At 36.4% G+C, this 14,690-nt stretch overlaps 1 protein-coding gene across 5 annotated transcripts in view; it reads left to right on the top strand.

Moving 5' to 3' along the window:
- The window catches only part of ZZZ3 (zinc finger ZZ-type containing 3), a 120,125-nt gene that overhangs the window by 103,060 nt on the left and 2,375 nt on the right, over window positions 1–14,690 (top strand). For 4 of the 5 annotated variants that reach the window (XM_044238494.1, XM_044238493.1, XM_044238497.1 and 1 more), the window contains 7 exons: window positions 552–699; window positions 783–898; window positions 1,778–1,849; window positions 2,867–2,968; window positions 3,601–3,696; window positions 6,483–6,635; window positions 11,903–12,037. In XM_044238494.1, coding sequence (XP_044094429.1) covers window positions 552–699; window positions 783–898; window positions 1,778–1,849; window positions 2,867–2,968; window positions 3,601–3,696; window positions 6,483–6,635; window positions 11,903–12,037 — 822 coding nt within the window. The remainder of the gene's footprint in view (window positions 1–551; window positions 700–782; window positions 899–1,777; window positions 1,850–2,866; window positions 2,969–3,600; window positions 3,697–6,482; window positions 6,636–11,902; window positions 12,038–14,690) is intronic. The other variant, XM_044238496.1, reaches the window with a different exon arrangement.

The following is a 14,690-nucleotide window of genomic DNA, read 5'->3' as shown; positions in this document are numbered from 1 at the left end:
TTAGTAATTAAGACAACTAATGACATCTTTAAAGATGGTTGGTTAAGTAACTGAATTCCAACTTGATTCAGTGTGTAGTTTTGATACTCAGGATGTCATAATTTTTTGTATATGTGATAAGAATTATGTATGTGAAAGTAATTGGTGAATAAGTCATGAACATGGGGGTATATTTACAATGAGTTCTATGTGTCAAGTCTTGTCTTTTGCAGTCAGACACATTTCATATGCTGTTCTTAAAGGTAAAACCTCTCTTGGTTTTTTATGTTTTAAGTGTATTAGTTACAAAGTGCAGTATTTCTATATAGTTCAGCTTTAGAGCTATATCTAAAAATAGTGCTTATGTCTTATCAAATTCATTCTTCTTCTACTTGCTATCATTTTACTGTTTAATGTTAAGACTGTATTAACTTAATTGGGTGTTGGATTCAAACAGTGAACAGAAATGCCTAGGTGATGATAATTTGGATTTGGAGTCCTCTGAAAATTCGGCTGTAATAGATAATTTTTTGAATTAAATTCAGACTGTCACTTTATTTTTTTTCTCCCAGGCTGATATAGGGCTTCCATATCCACAGAGAGTTGTTCAGTTGCCCGAGATTGTATGGGACCAATATACCAATAGCCTTGGGAACTTTGAAAGAGAATTTAAAAATCGTAAAAGACATACTAGGAGAGTTAAGCTAGTTTTCGATAAAGGTAAGAAATTACATGGTAAGAATTTAAATAGAGAAGTATCTGGCAGTCTTAATTTAGTAATCCTATACATGGTCTTCTTTTAGTAGGTTTACCTTCCAGACCAAAAAGTCCTTTAGATCCTAAGAAGGATGGAGAGTCCCTTTCATATTCTATGTTGCCTTTGAGTGATGGTCCTGAAGGCTCAAACAGTCGTCCTCAGGTAAACAGTATAAAGCTTTGGAGCAGGAAAATTTGAACTATAGACAAACTGTTTTAACATTTCCTGGTTTATATTCTAAAATTTAAGCAGTCTTTCACTGAGGATAGTGGGGACATGAACTTTGAAGTTAAGAGAAATCTGGGTTGGAATCCCAGCTCTGCCACTTACTAGCTGTGGAATGTCAGTTGGCATTTAATATTAAAGCCTCCAAGCTGCAGTTTTGTTTTGTATGAAATGGGATTAATATTACCTGTGTTGTAGAGTTGTGTGAGGATTAAATGAGTAGTGCATGTAACATGCCCCCTACAGTGTGTGACATGTACCCTTTTATCCTAAAAATAAAAGGTCTGTGCAGTGTTTTTTAACCAGAATTTGAGTCCTGGCTTGCCACTAGTAGTTAGATGAACCTTAATAGACATGTGGGTTCAGAATGGAAAAGTAACGTTTCCTTTTCTTTAAGATGAAGTTGCTGTCATCTGTATTAATAGGATTGCTAGGAGTATAAAATCCAAGTGAAATAAAGGAAGGTGAAAACATTCTGTAAACCATTTTAAAAATACACATTAAATAATAAATTTACTAAAATATTTTGAAATTAATTTTAAAAATTCCACGATATGGGGGGGTCTGATAGCTTTGTTAGTCTAAGACCTGCCTTTGGCTCAGGTCATGACCCCAGAGTCCTGGGATTGAGCCCCACACTGGGCTCTTTGCTCAACAGGGAGCCTTCTTCCCTTCTCCCTCTGCTGCTCTCCCTGCTTGTGCTCTCTTTCTCTCAAATAAATAAAATCTTTTTAAAAAATCTAAGATGTGTTTTAGTTAGCTACAATCAAATGGTAGTCTTTGTTATTTTTGACAAAAGCCCTATTTTATATACAGATGATAAGAGGACGCCTTTGTGATGATACCAAACCTGAAACATTTAACCAACTGTGGACTGTTGAAGAACAGGTAATGTTTCTAAATTGTGTAGGTTAAAGTAAAAAGGTTCAGATTAGAGTCCAGATTATGACTGAAGTGTATATTGTTGTAGATGATCCTTCTTAACTAAGAACTGAAAATATTAAACTTATATCTGTATACTTTTTTTTTCCACACTTCAAGAATTTTGGATTCTGAGAATATATGAATTGAGGATGATTTTTAAAGAAGGAGTCTGGGTTATAGGAAGGGGATTGAAAAAGAGTGAAATGGGTGGAATAAAGTGTTCGTAATATGGCTTTGAAGGAGAGAAAGACCTGGGGCCATATAAAGCAGTGTGTCAAAGTGAATTCTTGTTTTTATTATGGAGGGAAGCTGACAAAGCCATGGCAGAGTATTCTGTTACGGTTTGGCATGTGGCTAGGATTATTCATGGGTAAGGTTTGAGACACATCTCTTTTTCATACAAGGATTAACTCCAGAGCTATAATAAGTTCAGCAGTTTATGAGAAGATTTAGGAAATTCTTTTTAGGCATCCAGATTATTCTGCATCTTCAGAACTGTGGGACAATTTAGGGGATAAGTAAGAATTTAAAAATCAGATATTTGAATGGAACACCACATGTGGAAAGGAGGGAAAAGTCCCTTAAATGTTCTGTCTAAATCCGAATGAATTTAGATATTTTTGTCAAATCTATAGGGGCAAACCCATACATAATCTAGCAAGAAAAGATGGTCAGTGGAAATCATTAAGATGTATGAAGTATTAATTAAATTTGGGGGGGGTACTGTGTTTTTACTTAAGTGAATAGAAAATCTTACAAGGTTTTCCATAGATTTATTCTCTAATCTCATTTTTCCTGTGAAGTCTTAATTTCCTTAATGGAAATTTTTCCTACTACGAGGATTTCTAGTAACCTAACCCCAAAAATTGGGGAGGGAGATAGTTGAAAAGGAAGTGTGAATGTATTTATTCATTTATGTAAATATATTTATTTATGGAATTCAGTATTAAACTTTCTTAAATTTGGTCTTCTGTTTCTTAGAAAAAGCTTGAACAGCTACTCCTGAAATACCCTCCTGAAGAAGTAGAGTCTCGACGCTGGCAGAAGATAGCAGATGAACTGGGTAATAGGACAGCCAAACAGGTAATTGAGGAGATGGTCCCATATTGTTGGCAGGTTTTGATAGTTTTTTGGTGAAAGATAGTGCAGCTGACATCAAATCTGCTACATCATTTTTTAGCTACACAATGCTATAATACAGTTTTTTATTTTTTTATTTTATTTTTTTAAATTTCTGAAACAGCTTGAGATAATTCTGTTTCAGTCATTACTGAAACATTAGAATGTAATGTAACTTAGTGTCTCTTGAATGTTTAGTGAGTTGTATACTTTCTGGTTAGACTATGCTGATAGATTTGTAAGATATATAGGAAGTATTCTTTGGTTGTCTTTCTAAAAACAAATCTATCAGTTTTCTTCACATTATCATTGAGATTAATAGATGTGTTTTTAATGGTATGAGCATAAGCATTCATTAGTAGAAAATATGTATTTGGCTTTGGAGTCAAACATATTTCCTGTACTTTAATGATTTTTTTGCTCTAGATTTTAAAATATAACTGTGTTTGTTGGCAGTTTAAAATTATTTCTAGATTTATGATAAATTTTAAGTTGTCAGCATTCATTAAGATACACAGGTATATTTTAATTTTAGAAAAATATTGAGGTATTGCATGTCTTGTGATTATGTTAAATGGCTTGTCATATTTCCTCAGGTTGCTAGCCGAGTGCAGAAATATTTCATAAAACTAACTAAAGCTGGCATTCCAGTCCCAGGCAGAACACCAAACTTATATATATACTCCAAAAAGGTAAAAAAAAAATTAGAGAAAGTAAACTTTAGACCTTAGATTAAATTTAAAGTCAGAATTGCTGTGTAAGCGTGTAGGCATTTATCAGAACAAAGTTGTTTTATTTTTAAAATCTGACTTATCATATGGTTTCACTCATTTGTGGAGCATAACCAATAGCATGGAGGACAAGGGGCGTTAGAGAGTAGTAGGGAATTTGGGTAAATTGGAAGGGGAGGTGAACCATGAGAGACTATGGACTCTGAAAAACAGTCTGAGGGGTTTGAAGTGGCGGGGGGGTGGGAGGTTGGGGTACCAGGTGGTGGGTATTATAGAGGGCACAGCTTGCATGGAGCACTGGGTGTGGTGAAAAAATAATGAATACTGTTTTTCTGAAAATAAATAAATTGGGAAAAAAAAAAAAAAAAAGCAAAACTGTACTAGAAAAAAAAAATAAATAAAATCTGACTTACTCTAATCATTTTGTTATACTGGTCATGGACACAGGGTAGGATTCTGTTATTGCTACTCCACGAAATCGACTGACCTTTATGTTCATTATTTTCTTAGAAATACTTGAAAGATGAAGATTAAATGTATATCAGAAAGTCCTTTGTGATGTTAAAAATTTTAGGGTATTTGACTCTTCATTAAACACAATGAGTTTCTGTTTTTAGATATGCTACATAAATACAAAAATAGAAATGTTTATTAAAATACACTATTTAATCTTCACTATTACTCTAGAATTGTAGGTGGTATTACCACTTTCACTTGCACTTTACTAATAATAGCTTTATTCTGTTACTGAATGTTCTATGTCAGGTACTGTTCTAAAGCCCCCCCCTTCTAAAATTTTAATTAAAGTGGGGAAGAGGGAGAAGGGGGATTGGGGCAGAGAGGGAGGGAGAGAGAGAGAGGATCCCAAGCAGGTTCCATGCCCAGCATGGAGCCTGACATGGGGATCGATCCCACAATCCTGAGATCATGATCTGAGCTAAAAGCAGGAGTTGGACACTTAGCTGACTATGCCACCCAGGCGCCCTTACAGTGTTTTTATAGATAAGGAAACTAGGCCTCAGCAGACCTGGCTGGCTCAGCAGGTAGAGCATGTGACTTAATCGCAGGGTTGTGAGTTTGAGCCCCTTGTTAGGTATAGAGATTACTTTAAAATATGGCCTTAAATAAACCAAAACAATACAAAAAAACCAGCTAGGCCTTAAGGTAAATGGAGTCAGTTGAGTCTAAGAACCACTGATCTCTGATTCTGATCCCAGGCCTTTTCTACTATTCTCTGCTACTCTTTACAGTGAAAAAGCTGTTACCCTTCTCCTGCATAGACCACTGCATCAAACTGTAGCCAATATTTTGCTTTAATTGCAAAAACTAAAGCACACAAATGGCCTCTTTTATTTCCTGCTATTTCCTCTCCACCACCACTGCCACCCTTCACATGAGAATGTAAAGGCATATCTGATGCTGTTAACCCTTCTCTATTACAGCTTCTTTATTGTTTTATGTGATTTTACATTAAGAATATCTGTACAGCTCCATGTTTTACAAGTTTTGTTTATCATCTTTTTACCAAGTTTTGGAAGCTTGTTTCAATTTGTCAGTTGATTTAAATATTTTGGATTCCCCCCAATATAGCATTACTTGTATCAAATATGTAGAGTTCATCTTGTAACTTTGGAATGTTGGAACCTTGATATTTAATTCAACAGCTCTAATTTTCATGGTTAATTTCCAAGTTAACTTTAGATGTGTTGGACACCGTATATTTTCACAGCTAAGACTAGGAATGATAAAGGAATACTAAAGAAACCTAAATGTTGGGGCACCTGGGTGACTCAGTGGGTTAAAGCCTCTGCCTTTGGCTTGGGTCATGATACTGGAGTCCTGGGATTGAGCCCCGCATCGGGCTCTTTGCTCAGGGGGGCGCCTGCTTCCCCCTCTCTGCCTGCTTGTGATTTCTGTGCGTGAAATAAATTTTAAAAATCTTCTAAAAAAAGGAAAGAAAGAAACCTAAATGTGTTCCCTCCTTTGGATGCACTGAATTTTAAGTTAGCATTTTAACTCTAGCAGTGTAGCCCAGCCACTGACACAGCGGTTCTTTCCCATGGTTAGAGTTTGAGTTTTGGAACAGTGAAAAATGGTGGTTCTGCCTGTAGCTGAGGTTATTCTTTGTGGCTATACTGTCTGTGAAGAGAGGCAGTCTATACAGTGGTTTGAGAGTGAGGGCTTTGGTCCCTCACAGGCTTAGTTTGTAATCTTGGTTCTACCACTATTAGCTGCAGCACCCTGAACAAGAAACGTAACCTCCATCTTTAAATTAGAGGTGATAGAGGAGTGCTGTGAGGATTAGATGACATTGACGTACAGACGCCTAACAGTGTTAGATAGGATTTTTAGACACTCGTCGTGTTGTGGAAGTGCTTTTTACTTGATTGTTTATATCTGGCTTAGGCTGTGTCATCCTCCCTGATCTTCTGTAAGATGTCTGTAAGAGGAGTGTTCAGCATTTGAATATCAAGAGTGTGATCAATGCTAGGGATCCATGTACAAGCTAGATAGCACGTGATCTGTTGTACTGTTGTTGGGATAGTCCCCCTACATTTTTTTTTTAATCTAGTTGTGCTTTTAAAATACTAGGTAATATAGAAAAAACAACAACCACATAAGACTATGCTGAAGAATAGAGCTGAAATCCTTTTAATAGACTTGGAGGGAAGTAATAGTTATATTTGAGCATCTTTGATTCTTTTCATGATTTTCCAATGTCTCAATTAAAAATTTTTTTTTCTTAGTCTTCAACAAGCAGACGACAGCACCCCCTTAATAAGCATCTCTTTAAACCTTCCACTTTCATGACTTCCCATGAACCACCAGTATATATGGATGAAGATGATGACCGATCCTGTTTTCATAGCCACATGAGCACTGCTGTTGAAGAGGCATCAGTAAGTTACCTATTTATATAAAATGAGTATTTATCTATGTGTTATACAGATCAGGGTACAGAATGAGAGCACCAGAATTTTTAAATTATTCCTACCCTTCGGAGAATGTTGGTTTCTTTTAATTGCCGTCAGATTTATGGGCTTTTTAAAAAACAATATATTGTTAAAAATAAAAACAATACATTGTTAAATTGTTATATATTAATAATATATATCATTATATTATATATTTAGATATAACATGTAAATGAGAGGAAACTTAAAAACATGCAAAAAATAGAATAGTATAATGAAATATATATGTACTATATATAATAATAAAAGAAATTTTTTGAATATATGCAAAAATAGAATAGTATAATGAACCCACATGCATCTGTCACCCAACTTCAATAGTTACTAGCTTGTTGCAATCTTATTTTCATCTGTATTTCTTACCCACTTCCATCCTGGGTTATTTTGGAGCAAGTCCCAGACATAACAGAATATTATTACCATGTTTATAAAAAGGTAATTCTTTATACGATCAAACATACGCTCAGTTCACATTTCCCCAGTCATAAATTACAATAGATTTCCTCCTTTTCTCCTTCCCTTCCCACCACCCTTTTCTCCTCTTAGGTCTTTTTTGTTGAAAAAGTCGGTCATTAGAATTTACCACTGTGTATATTTTGTTTGCTTCTCCTTGTTGTCATCTCTTCTGTCTTTCTATTCCCTGAATTTTTTGTAAATTGATAGTAGGTCTAGATAATTGGTGTCACTTAGAAATTCTGTTTTTCTGCTCCCTGGATTTTCTATAAATTTAAAGTAGGTCTAGATAATTGGCCAGATTCAGATTTGTTTTTTATATTGTTTTTAAGACTTACTTATTTGAAAGAGAGAAGTGGGGTGGGAGGGAGAGCATGAGCACAGGGTGTAGGAGCTGAGTAGGAGAGTTTTAAGTAGATTCCATGCTGAGCACAGAGCCGGATGCCAGGCTCGATCTCATGACCCTGAGATCACAACTTAAGCCAAAACCAAGAGTCAGACTTTTTTAAATTTTTTTTTTTTTTTTTGTAAAATTTTATTTATTGGGGCACCTGGGTGGCTTAGTTGTTGGGCATCTGCTTTTGGCTCAGGTCATGATCCCAGGGTATTGGGATCAATCCCCGCATTGGACTCCCTGCTCAGCGGGAAGCCTGTTCTCCCTCCCCATACCCCCTGTTTCTGTTCCCTCTCTCACTGTGTCTCTGTCAAATAAATAAAATCTTTAAAAATTTTTTTCTTTAAATTTATTTATTTGAGAGAGAGCACAAGCCAGGGTAAGGGCAGAGGCAGAGGGAGAAGCGGACTGCCCGCTGAGCAGGGAGCCTGGACTCGGGGCTCTGTCCCAGCACTTCAAGGTCATGAGCTGAAGGCAGACGCCTAACAGACTGCGCCCCCCAGATTTGTTTGTTAGGGCAAACAGGACTACTTAATGAGTACTTTCATCAATCTGTTTGTCTTTTTTGTTTTTTGGACACAGTAGATTCATTAATTCATTTGATGTTATAAAATAGTGATAGTCTTTCATTTCCTCATTATTTATTTGAGAGACTATTCTGTGAAGTAACTCCCTCTTCATCAACTTTTTGATTACCTGAAGGTACATATGGAAAAGGCAGTGTAACTGCTTGATTGTTCCCTTTATTTTCTTATTTTTAAAATGATTGAGGGGCACCTGAGTGGTGCAGTTGGTTAACATCTGAGTTGGTTAAGCATCCAACTCTTGATCTTAAGCTCGGGTCTTAATCCCAGTGTTGTCAGTTCACGTCCCTTGTTGGGCTCCATGTACTTTATAAAAAGAAGAAAACAAAGTACTTTTTTTAGATTTGGAGTTTAAGCGGAGGAACTCAAAAGAAGTGGTAGTCAGGTTGGCATTAAAGGATGAACAAAATTGAGCCAGGTGAGGAGTAGATTAATATATGTACTAGATTGAATTTGATTTAACTTTTGTTTGGTTGATTTAATTAATTTATTTTAAAATGAGAACCAGTTTGAATCAGTCTGATTATTTTGAAATAGCTATTCAAATGTATATTTATGAAGCTACTAGTGGTAAAATTTACAGATTTCAGTTCTCTTCAGAAAGGCATTATCTAGAGAGAGAATATGATTACATGTATGTACTTCCATACATTTTTAAAATCTGTACACTATTTTAGCCTCATCTGAAATTAGTCGTAGTATTTCCCCTTTAAGTAAACTTGAAAATAATTATAACAAGGAGCTCTGTTTATGGGTATTTTAAAAAATTTTTAATTGTGATAAATACATAACAACCTTTAATTTACCATCTTGACTAGTTTTAAGTGAATAGTTCAGTAGTGTTAAGTACACTGACATTTTTGTGCAACCAATCCCCAGAACTCTTTAATTCCTAGAAAACTGAAACTTCAGAACCATTTAACAGCACCTCCCCATTGCCTCCTCCCAGTGTCTGGGAGCTACCATTCTACTTTGTTTTGATGAATTTGGCTACTCTGGGTACCTCAGAATCATGCAGGTTTTGTCCTTTTTGACTGGCTTATGTCACTTAACATAATGTATTCAAGATTCCTCCATCTCATAACATGTATCATTGTTTCCGTTTTAAAGCTGAATAATATTTTGGGGTATGTATATACGTTTTGTTTATTGGTTCATCTGTCTGTGGTATGTTTTGCTTTCACCTTCTGGCTATTGTGGATAATGCTGCCATGAACATAGATGTACAAATAGCTGTTAAGAGTCCCTGCATTCAGTTCTTTTGGGTATATACCGAAGTAGAATTGCTGGATCCATATGTTAATTCTCCATTTAATTTTTGAGGAACTGCCATACTGTGTTCTGTAGTGGCTTCAACATTTTACTTACTCACCAGCAGTGCACAAGGGTTTCGGTTTCTCTGCATCCTTGCCAACGCTTGTTTTCTTCTTCTTTTTTTTCTTTCTTTCTTTTTTTCTTTTTTTCCTTTGGCTAGTAGCCATCCTGCTGGTTATGAGGTGATTTACCTTTTCTTAGTCTTATTGGCCGAATTTAATAGTATCCTTAGACCTAAAATGCAAATTAAAAAATTTGGCAGTTTTTATTCTGTATTTGCTTAAAATATATCTGAATTTAATAAATTTCATTATAAGATTTCTTACCCTATTATTTAGTTAAGCCACATTGTACTTATTAGTGTTACGTATTTATTACATTACTTACGTTGTCATCCTCAGTACTGACATAGGCAGGTAATTTAACATCTTTAATTGACAAGAACTTGAAATGGGTGAAAGATAATGTGAGATTATAAAGAATCTTTTGTTAGCTGAGGACTTGGGAGTTGTCTCTGTAGGTAGGTAGGAAGTCATGGGGAGATTTTAAGCCATTGTGGGGCTTGCGGAAAGAGTGAATACTCTAGAGGAGCAATTTGAAAGATATTATTATGTTTTTTAAGGATTTTATTAATTTATTTGACAGAGAGAACAAGCAGGGGGAGCAACAGGCAGAGGGAGAGGGAGAAGAAGGCCCCCATGGAGCTGTGAGCCCAATGTAGGACTCTATTCCAGGACCCTGGGATCATGACCGGGGCTGAAGGCAGATGCTTAAGTGACTAAGCCACCCAGGCACCCCTGAAAGATTTTATAAAGTATTAAGTAGTGACAGATTTTGATGGATTAGATAAAAGAGTGAAAAATTAAGAATAACTCTTGGATTTAGGCCTTAGGCTGCTTTGTGTATAAAGAGTTAGTTAAATATTGAGGAAAATCTGGGTTTAAGTTACCTGACTTTGCAACTAGTTAACTATGTGACCTTGTGTAAATGTTATCATTTCTGTAAACACCAGTTTCCTTGACATAAAAGAAACACTGTAGTTAGTATTACCTAACATGAGGAATAGGAGGAATGGGAGGGATAGGAGTTGTCTGGATCAGAACTGATAGAATATGGATGTGGTCAGTGAATTGGAGATGCTTACAGGAACATTGTGGAAATTAGTGACCATGGGATCAGTCATGAGGTAGCAAAGGAAAAGAAATGGAACATTGATGGGCAGAGCGCAAATAAATTGGGAGAATAAGTCAGAAGCAGTTAGTGATTGGTTTGTCAACTTCAGCTTCATATCTTTTTGTTGTTTTTAGTATTCTGTTTTTTATACTCTATTCTAAATAATCATCTTTTGTAATTTAGTTTATCCCTTTGGGTAAGACAGGAATGTACTGACTTGGTCATTGGCACTACAGAGCAGAGATTAGTTTGCTCATTGTTTAGAAAACAATACATTTATTTGAGGAAGCATAAAAGTCTTTTAGAGAAGAGGAGCTTCCTGCAGATCAGCTAGAAATAGATTATAAGGAGTATCTCAGATAGCCATTAATGTGTTGGAATGGGGTTGAGTCTGCATTAATGTGTAACAGAGATGGGAATCATCCCCTGGAACTTTGTTAGGTGGCCTACTACAACTCAATATTACTGTTAAGAAGCCCTCCACAGTCTGTTAAGAGGCCAGTGCTTGGTTTCGGCTCAAGTTGTGATCTCGGGCTTGTGAGAGCAAGCCCCACGTCAGGCTCTCTGCCCAGTGTGGAGCCTGCTTGGAACCCTTTCTCCTTCTCCCTGTGCTACTCCACCACCTCAAATAAAGATTTAAAAAAAAAAAAAAAAAAAAAGCCCTCCAAAAATATTAGTCTAAAATATTGCTAGGGGCGCCTGGGTGGCTCAGTGGGTTAAGCCGCTGCCTTCGCCTCAGGTCATGATCTCAGGGTCCTGGGATCGAGTCCCGCATCGGGCTCTCTGCTCAGCAGGGAGCCTGCTTCCTTTCCTCTCTCTCTGCCTGCTTCTCTGCCTACTTGTGATCTCTCTCTGTCAAATAAATAAATAAAAATCTTTTAAAAATAAATAAATAAAATAAAATATTGCTAAAAGCAGACTAATTTTTTATGAGTCCTTAAGCTGAGGTATCTTAAAAGTAAAAAACATTTTGTTAATAGAAAAAAACACCTATGTCAGTAGTTCTTTCTTTCTTCCTTCCTTTCTTTCTTTCTTTCTTTTTTTTTTTAAAAAGACTATTTATTTGAGAGAGCAGAAGCTGGGGAAGTACCAGAGAGAGAGAGCAGCGGGGAGCCTGATCTGGGACTTGATTCCAGGACCCCCAGGATCATGACCTGAGCTGAAGCCAGATGCTCAACTGACTGAGCCACCCAAACACCTCTGTGTCAGTATTTCTTGTACTCAGTTAATTTTAATTATCAAAAATTTTTGCTTTCTCTTTTATTCTTTATTAGGATGAAGAAAGTATTCCTATTGTGTATAGGAATTTACCTGAATATAAGGAACTATTACAGTTTAAAAAGTTAAAGAAGCAGAAACTTCAGCAGATGCAAGCTGAAAGTGGATTTGTACAACATGTGGGCTTCAAGGTAAATTCTACTGTTTATTCAAATTTTGAAAGGGTGATAAGAGATATTTAAGATAGTTTCTGGAGTTTTAAATTCCAGACTTCCCAGCACACAGGTAAAAGTAAGTTTAGTTCTAGTCCTATTCATTTAACTATAGTGTATTAGGTACTTGAATAGGTTTATGATTCAGTGGAAAGAAGACAAACATAGAAGCATCTATATTTTGAGGTAAAATATGAGATGTTTTTGTCTAGCTATTTCTCTTTCTTACTCCCATCTTTACTGAGATATAATTGACAGAAATTGTATATATTGAAGGTGTACACAGTTTTAAGTACAAAAATATTATTTCATATTTGTATGTGTGTGGTGACAACACTTAATATATACTCCTTTAGTAAATTCCAAGTATATATACTGTATTATTAATCCCATGCTGTACCTTAGATCCTCAGAATTTACTTACCTTATAATTGAAAATTCGTATCACTTGACTAACATCTCTCCATTTCTCCCATCTCCCAACCCCAGGCAGCCACCATTCTCCTGTCTGCTTCTATGAGTTTGAGTTTTTTTTCTTATATAAGTGAGGGCGTATATAGTGTTCACTTACGTAAGTGAGCACTTGTTCCTTTCTGTGGTTTATTTTACTTAGCAAAATGTCCTCTACTTTCTCATCCATGTTGTCACAGATGACAGGAGTTCTTTCTGTTTTGTGGCTGAATAATACTCCCATCGTGTGTGTGTGTGTGTGTGTGTGAGAGAGAGAGAGAGAGAGAAGGAGAGAGAGATTTTCTTGGTCCTTTCATCTGTCAGAGCTGTTTCTCTTTTTGTTGCTATTGTTCATAGATGAGAAATTTCTTTTCCTTTTTCAGGCTAGTTGAAGTACGTCCATTCATTCCAACCAATTTTGAAATACCAGTTATGTTAAGACACTTTGCTTAAGTGCTAGGGACTCAGTAGTGAACAAGATGGACTTAGTTTCTGTCATTCTGTTTTCTTCTCATAAAGAATTTAGTTAAATTAGTAAAATAGCTGACTATGACTAGAGAGCATACTGGAGAGTAGTGAGGCTATTGAGGTGCCTTGGAAATTTGCAGAGGAGTTTAACTTTCCTTAAAGGGTTGGGGAACCATTGAAGGAGTTTAGGCAGCAGGTAATATGAAATTTACATTTCAGAAAAATCTTTCCTATTACTTAAACTATTAGTATTGATAATCTTTAGGAAGCCAGGGGGGGTTAGAGTGGATAATCTCTGACTACTATATTGTTAAATTTTGCAAACAGTAATGTATTCATGTGTGTTATTTATGTAATTGAAAAAAATTAAGTGATGGAGAGGATGATCATTCTGGACTTAGTATGGAGAGTGGATAAGAAGGCAAGGCTGGAGGCAGGGAGACTGGCTAGAGACTCTTCTGGTAATTTAGGCAAAAGGTGAAACTGTCCTGGGCTTGATTGGTGGCTGTGGAAATCGAGAGAGATTGACAAGTTTGAGAACACTTTTGGCTTTAGAATTAACTATATTTGATGAGATTGGAGGAAGTAAAATGAGACCAAGAACTATAGAATTGCTTGTAGTGGTTACATAAACATACCGATATGTGCTGTGACTGATACACAGAAACTTAAAATTATTATACTTCTGAACTTCTAGTATGGCCATTAGCCAGACTATATTAAATGATTTTTTCTCTTGGTCTTTCCATAACCCTGCTTCTCAAAATTACGCTGTAAGACCCAGCTGTGGTTTGTTTACTTATCTGTCAGCCGCTCTAGTTGGCCTAGAGAAACTAGAAATGAGATTTATTTCCAGAATTGTTCAGTAGAGACTGAGGACTACCAGGGTGCCACCACACAGGGAAAGAGTTAGATCTGCCTTTTCTTTATGATGGGCTTTGGTTATTAGGATCATCAGGCTTTGGAGAATAATTCAGTAAGATAAAAGTGTAGAGAATACCTTTGTGTTCACCTGGGTTCACGAATGATAGCTTGTTCAGTAGTTCTGTAATATATTTGTATAGTTTTAACTATGGCATTAAATCAGTGGGGTTTTTTTTTGTTTGTTTGTTTTTTGTTTTTATTTGGCAGAGAGAGAGAGATCACAAGTAGGCAGAGAGTCAGGCAGAGAGTGAGAGGGGGAAACAGGCTCCCTGCTGAGCAGAGAGCCCGATTCGGGGCTTCATCCCAGGACCCTGAGATCATGACTTGAACCGAAGGCAGAGGCTTAACCCACTGAGCCACCCTGGCGCCCAAATCAGTGGTTTTCAATTACAGTCATTGTACACTGGTCTGAGGTCCCTTTAAAGTAAAGAGTTATTAATAAAATGTCCACATTTGCAAGTAACTTACTGAAAATTTTAAAAAGTGAGTTCAAGAGTACACTTCGCATGATGAGCACTGAGTAATGTATAGAATTGTTGCATCACTATATTTTACACCTGAAACTAATAGAACACTCCATATAACTATACTGGAATTAAAATAAAAAATTTTAAAAAATTTTAAAAAGCAAATTAGGGGTGCCTTGGTGGCATCTGCCTTTGGCTCAGGTCATGATCCCAGGCTCCTGGGATCAAGCCCCCACATCAGGCTCCCTGCTCAGCAGGGAGCTTACTTCTCCCTCTCCCTCTGCCTTCTTCTACCCCTGCTTGTTCTCTCTCTCTCTCTGTGT

The sequence above is a fragment of the Neovison vison genome, chromosome 2, assembly GCF_020171115.1.
Source record: "Neovison vison isolate M4711 chromosome 2, ASM_NN_V1, whole genome shotgun sequence".
Taxonomy (NCBI): Eukaryota; Metazoa; Chordata; class Mammalia; order Carnivora; family Mustelidae; genus Neogale; species Neogale vison.
The sequence above is the reverse complement of the archived record's forward strand: the minus strand, read 5'-3'. Positions and strand labels throughout refer to the sequence as shown.